Source organism: Thyridium curvatum (assembly GCF_004353045.1).
Source record: "Thyridium curvatum strain D216 chromosome Unknown NODE_125_length_70029_cov_65.485989, whole genome shotgun sequence".
Classification (NCBI taxonomy): Eukaryota; Fungi; Ascomycota; class Sordariomycetes; order Thyridiales; family Thyridiaceae; genus Thyridium; species Thyridium curvatum.
In genome coordinates this window covers 1-6681 of record NW_022156880.1, presented here as the reverse complement: position 1 = coordinate 6681, position 6681 = coordinate 1, and the positions used below count along the sequence as shown (strand labels likewise).

Sequence of the window (6681 nt, the reverse complement as noted above, 5' to 3'; positions counted from 1 at the left end):
TCTCACTCCTCCCTCCCTCTCTCTCCCTCTCTTTCTCTCTGCCAGCCCAGGCGAACCAAGGCTACCTGGCTAGCATTGCCCCTCCCCTCTCCTTCAACTAGTTACCTACACGTCATCAACAAAACTGCAGACAGCTGATCAGCCCATGAATGCGGCCCCCCGGCGTTAAGGGCAAACCTCGAGGCCGACGGCCCGGCTAGCAATGCCCACTTTACGGGTCCGAAAGAGCTTTCGCGGCTAGGTAACGCCAAAGCAAGGAAGGATGAGGCTAGCTGGACCGGCAAGAAACTGGCCTCCTCTACCCCACCTCTCTCCCAGAGGAGCGCTATCATTGCATCCGCCGATCCTATCAGTCTCTGATTTCAGTTATCGGACTTCCTTTCCTCCTCTTTTCTTTTTGCTAGGGCTTTTCTGGATCGAGTCACCCCGGGGAAACCAGAGAGGACGGGACTGCCCCCCCCCCCCCCCCCCTCTTCTCCCATGCTGGCGTCGAACAAAAAAGGTCTCCTTCAAACCTGATCCTGCTGGAACGCCGGAGAAGGCCAAAGGATTCAGGGATGGCCCCTTGATGCAAAGAACAGGTCTTCTGGCAGATGGAGTGACCTTGCACCATGCCCGAATAGGCCAAACAGACGAGTTCCCACAACGCGTTCCCTCGACGGAGCCCGGCCATTGTGAGCTAGCGCCGAAAGGAGCAATTCCAGGTATTCCCGCTTCACAACCCCCGAGACACTACTCCAACGACTACTTGCAGGGGAGCCCATCTCGGGTCCGAGGACCTACCTCACTACCAGGTGGATGCTTGCTCGAGTGTCTGCCTATTCTTCTTTCTCTCCGATCATAGTATATAAAACGGGAAGACTAAGAAGCAGTGTCCGCGTTACGGGAGCACGCACATCTGTACTTGTAGATGAGTATCTGTCTCTTCTTCTTCTTTTTTCGCATCTTGACCGGGTCTCCACCAGATCTTTGCCCTCTTTTGTGTTCCAAGGCCGACGAGGGTCCCCCCCCCCCTCCCCCATCACCATTCATCAACCCATATTGACCCCATAACATACCCAGCAGGATGGTGCTACCTAGAGACCCCGAGCTCTCTCGAGCTGTGCCTTGCGGGTACCCAGCCAAGGATGGCGGGGACCAACTCCGCCAGACCTATCTCATTTTGCTCGTTGCTTTTTTGGCTTGTTGGACCATGCTCAAAAAGGGCAAGAAAGTTCAGGCAACCGCCATGGCACACAGGAGGTTTCATTTTACCTTGTCCTCTGCCCTACGGGGTCCGGCGATGGGAGACAGCAGCAGCAGCAGCAGCAGCAAAAAAGCAGTTCCCTCCGCCGTGACCTCCGGGCCAAGCATCTCCTTGCAGTACCTGACCCCCGGCCGAGCACAAGAGCATGGCATGGCATCTCTCAATCTGCTCGAGTAAATCTAGGGCCTTGCAAGGATCAGGGAAAAAAAAAAAAAAACGTGCTTCCTCCGTGAGAAAGGGGAAAAGAGGGGAGAGATGGATGAGAAAGAGTCATTGGCTAGCTCTGCCTCCTGTCTGGGTCCTGTCCTTGTTGCAGTGCAGGACCCAGGAACCACACCCCAAGTGGGAAAGGTGTACGACCGAGTATTATTCCCGCGCGGGAACTTCTTTTTTTTTTGCTTTGACAGACAGGCACGTACGTACGTACGTACACTGTTCCCCCTTTCGCTCGGCCGATTCGTCGTGTAATTTTTCGTCCGAGCGTATATGCATGAGAGAGTGAGTGTAAGGTAGTTTCCTCGGCGCATCTCCTTCGGTGTGTTTCCCCTTTTTCCTGTCTAATAAAGGGGGGGGGGCCTGGGGGGCACGACCAAAACATGAGATGTTGGGGACAAGCAACAAGCGGGAGAGGCTTTGTGTTACGCAAGGTGCAACGGAGGTGCGCGCCAAATCGGGGGAGGACAGGACAGAGAGTGAGTTGGTCTCTTCCTCGTCGTCGTATGTCGTATCTGTATGTTGTCGCGGGCGGGAAGAGAAGACTGCGCCGCTTATTTGCGTCTACGCCATAGGGCACTTAACCGCCCGGCCGTCCTCCCCCCAAGGTTGCAAAGAAGGATATGCCGGTTACTACCTACTACTGGCCAACCTACCACCCCTCCCCTCCCCCCGTTCCAATCAATCCCTTGGAAGGTTATCGCGTTTGCCTAAAGTACGCACTCTCTCCGCCTCTTTTGGTGTAACGCGAATGGCGATTGATAACTGCAAAGCCGCGGCGGTGGCGCTGTTCTGGCAAGAGAGGCAAACAGACAGCAGGCAGTTGCTTTTAACAAAGTAACTACAAACACCAGAATAGCCCATGCCATATTTGTGTCCATGCAATTGTGGCAGAAGGGGAGGAGGCTTGGCTTGGCTTGGCTTGGCTTGCTACCTATCCTTCGGGGAGCTCTCCCAAGGCTCGGACTCGAACCCACCACCCGCCAGTGTGGAGTACCTTGGGAAGAGGAGACGAGAGAGAGAGAGCGAGAACCGGGCGAGAAACAGACGAGGAAGGAAGCGTGACAACGCAGCAGCAGCCAGCAGGGCATGGGCATGGGGAGGGGGCCGCAGGGGTCCAACGAGGCCAAGCAAAGGTCCCCAAGGTCCTTTGGGGGCCAAGAATGCCGGGGGGCGGACAAGGGTGCGGTTCCCTCGGATGGCAATACCTAATTTGCCTTAAGCTTCTGATTCGAGTTCGAAACTCGGGAAAGATTGCCATCTCTTCAGTACCTTGGGAATGGCGCGCAAGGACCTAACTACATAGGATGATGGGATGGAAGGGCAAGGGTGGTTAACTAGTTAGTTGTAGCATCTTTTGACGCCTTGGCCCCGCCCCCCCCCGCCCCCCCCCCCCCCCCCAGTCCTCTCTCCCCTCGTCGCTCTCTGTTCGCAACAAACTCGGCCCCCCCCCCATCCAGCAGCAGCTCTCCCAGCTCGCTCTGGCGTTCGCCTACTGAAACAACGCCCACTGCAACCCAATCGGTCCCGAGTGACGCGCGCCCGAGAGGATCACCCCCCTTCGGTTCCTGATTGCCTAGCTAGGTGCCATGTGCGAAATCCTGCCCCGGGCGAAGAGAGGGGTGCTGCTGGTGCATGCGATGCGGCCTTGAGCACTCTTACCAGGTGTTTCCTCCGAGACGGGAGACCGCCGGACGGGGGCCTGCGGTCTGCGGAGACGGAGCTCTAGGGCGGGCTGTCTGTTCCCTCGAAGGTGCAGAAAACTTGCGACCCGTCTGTCCGCGCGTCTCGCGGGCCTGCGGACCACATCGGGTAGGGCATGCCGCGCTTGGCAATCGGCAGCCCAGCAGGACGATCTCTCCTTTCTCCAATCCTCAGCTAGGTACCAGCACTACCTACATATGTATGAACGGAGATTTTGAGAGAGAAGAAAGTGCAAAGGATGATAGGTGCAGGAACGGGCAAAAGGCGGGCGAGCTCCTCCTCGTCCTGGGACCCGTTCCCCCCATTGTTCACCAAGACGGGAGCGTGATCTGATCTAGTTAATTATCACGATGCTCCACGGCCGTCCTGCCGGAATAGGAAAATGAGAATTGGGCTGAGCATGGTAGATGGTGAAGCGGACTGAACACTCGTCCCGCTTGGATGCGCGTGCTAGTCGAGTGGACGCGGCATCCAGCGCAGCACTCGCTTGAACAAGATACCTTCTTCCTTGCATGGGTAGAAGAACAAGCTGCTAGTAGGAGGCAATGACATGACATTTTTACCTTTGTGGTAGCTTACCTGCCTAGTCTCAAGACAGGAACTGACTTTACGAGGACAGTCCAGCTACGTCATGAGGGACTTTCGACAAAAGTCGGTGGGTATGCAAGTGCAGAGTTGCCCATACATCCTTTCTTCACTTCCCCCCCCCTCCCCCCTGCCGAAGCGACGAGCCGGCCGGGACAAGGCCCAAACAGGTATACGAAATGAACGGAGGGCTGGAGACTGTCAAAAAGAGGATTCGAAGGGTGACACAGCATGGAAGAAGGACTTGGACCGGAAGGTGTCGAGAGAAAAAAAGAAGCTGAAGAAAACGGTTGAGGTCTGTGGATTGAGCCTATGAGAGGTGAGAGGGGGCAGAATGGACGACCTCCAAAAATAGGTTTCATGGAGGTTGCAAGTAACAACAAGCAGCAGCAACAGGGGCACCACTACCACCACCGCGCTGTCTTGTTTTAGTGCAGGTGCGGTAGGGCTGCGCCTAGCGCGAGGGCGCGGCACAGCACTCTGATCTTCTCCCCTCCAGCTGTCTGTGTGGTGCGATTGGGTCCGGGGCTAGTTAGTCTTCGGCGCCTGGTCTTTCCCCAACAGGGAGTGTGTATGCGGTTGCTTCTCACTTCGAACTCCAATCCACTCAGGCCCGGCGGAATGACCTCATGATACATCTGCCCATCTCGGCTTATCGCGTCCACCTCAACACAGCACGAGCATCTTGTATCCCCATTCGGGAAAGTCTTCCATATCGGCGATACCCCCCCCCAAGAGAGGTTCCAGGCGGCCGGTAGTTCGTTGCCCATCGTCGATCAATTCCGTGCTGCCGCCGCCATTGCCAGATAGGGACCCAGTTCCCGCGGAGGCTTTCGTTCTGCGCTGTCTCCTGCACCGGGCAGCAAACCCTCTCCCGGCAGCCAGGCCGAAGAAGGATCAGGCAGGGTGGAGGCAACGGGCCAGGAGGAAGAGGCCCCGGAGCAAGGCTGGTGGTTTGCTGTTTCACCGTCTCAGAGAGCGAGAGAAGCCACCCCTCACAAGAGGATTGCGCATCTCCCGGTGCAACCACACGGGACATATACCGAGTGTGGCTTTTTCCCGGCATCTGGGAATCCTTCCAAGCCATGCCCACAGCGCCGAGCGGCGAGAGCAAGGTGCTCTTTGGCAGCAAGAGGTCCGTTATCATCCAGATCTACAATCCCTTACATGTCTCTCCGTTTTCTCGAGTACATCCTGAATACACTCACCCTTCCCCCCCTTCCGTTTTGCTTGCCCAAATCACTTGCGGCGCGGTGGCAAAGATATGAAACCCCTTGCCTCTCGACAGAGCCTCATCACATGTCCTCCTACCTCGAATAGCAACCACCCTCACTCACCCTCTCTATCTTTGACGTCTCGTTTCATCATCCCCTTCCTTCTCGTGTGACAACAAACTCAACTCCCGGACCCGGCCGTCCACTCACCTCTCCCTGCTGCTCTCCTCCCCCCAATCAAATCAACCCACATCGCGCAACAGACAGGGAAAAAGCTCACATGCTTCGCCCGCCAGCCACCCCTGGTCCCCAGAGGACTGGACCGCCACCGACGACCGCGTCCGCGGCGGCAGCAGCGTCTCCCACCTGACCTGCTCCCCTTCCCGCGACTCTGCCACCTTCCACGGCACCCTCGACATCCGCACCCTCGGCGGCGCGGGCTTCGCGAGCCAGCGGACCGTCGACGCGCTGAGGTGGGACCTGTCCGGGTACGACTCCCTGGTCCTGTGCCTCTCCTCCTTTCCCCCTGGTCACGAGGAGGGGCAGCAGCAGCAGGAGGAGGAGGAGGAGACGTCAGCGGCAGCAGCAAAGCGCTACACCGTCGTGCTCAAGGACGCCGACGCGCTGCCCAAGAGGCCCGACGGCCGCGAGCAGAGCACCGTGAGCTGGGAGTTCGACTTCGAGGTCGACGGGCAGGGCCGGGCCGCGGATGGCGACGACGTAGTGGTGATGCCCTTTGCCGAGTTCAAGGCCACCTACCGGGGCAAGCCGAAGGAGGACGCAGACCCGCTGGACCTGAGCCGGATCACGAGAGTGAGCTTCATGATGCGGAGGTGAGTTTTGCCCTTCTTCTGCGGCAGCCCCCCACCCCGTCCTAGCTGGGCTGGGCTGGGCTGGGCTGGGCTCCTCCTACTGGGGGGACTCGATGCTGACACGCAATGTGGCTCGCAGCTTCTTTGGTGAGCAAGAAGGCGACTTCTGCCTGGCCCTCAAGTCGCTGGCGGCAGTGAAGAACGAGTCGCGCCAGCCGACACAAGCCGAGAGCGTCTGCACGAACGACAAGCATAGCCTCGACAAGCCCCTACCGGAGCAGAAGGGGACGGAGAAGCAGGAGCAGCAGCGGGAGCGGGAGCGGCGTTCGTGGCTTAGCCGGCTGGGTAGCTGTTTCAGGTAGAATCACACGACACAGCTCTGAGTGTTCTAAACTCGGTCGTCGCATCGTCAGCATCACTTGTGAGCCACATACTGCAACGTTTCTCCCTAGCACCCGATGCCAAACATATTGAAAAGGACCCCACACTTGGCCCATTTCCCAGCATCGAAATGTCGTAATCAAGCGTATTTGCCATGGAGAGATCTTACCATCTTGGGCTGCACAGATCGATATCCATCTCACGTCAGCTGTCGAACCGGTCACCCGGGCCCTCCTCCCCTGGGCACCAAGGCACCCGTAGGGCTGAAGGAAAGTCGGCCGGGTCGGCATGTCGCCAAGGAACTCCCTTGTCACGTCAGCCCTACTGTGTGTGTGTGTGTGTGGTCATATCTTTTCCTCCTTTTGGGGATTTTGAAAACTCGTCCCCGGGCATAACCTTTTCGGGTAACCCGATGCTCTCTTACCTCATGTTCATTGCGGACTTCGATGCAACCGCCTACTATCTTTGAGGTCTCCTCCCCCCTCTTGAACTCAACCGAAACCTCTCGTCGCACTATGACATCTCC

At 57.7% G+C, this 6681-nt stretch overlaps 1 protein-coding gene across 1 annotated transcript; it reads left to right on the top strand.

The window, feature by feature from the left end:
• Positions 1–4833: 4833 nt before the first annotated feature.
• E0L32_011931 (uncharacterized protein) lies at positions 4834–6294 on the top strand (the record flags this gene model as incomplete). Its single annotated transcript, XM_031134715.1, has 4 exons — positions 4834–4883; positions 5226–5795; positions 5914–6098; positions 6227–6294. The coding sequence occupies 4 exons, from the start codon at positions 4834–4836 to the stop codon at positions 6292–6294; spliced, it is 873 nt and encodes a 290-aa protein (XP_030999695.1).
• Positions 6295–6681: the final 387 nt, after the last annotated feature.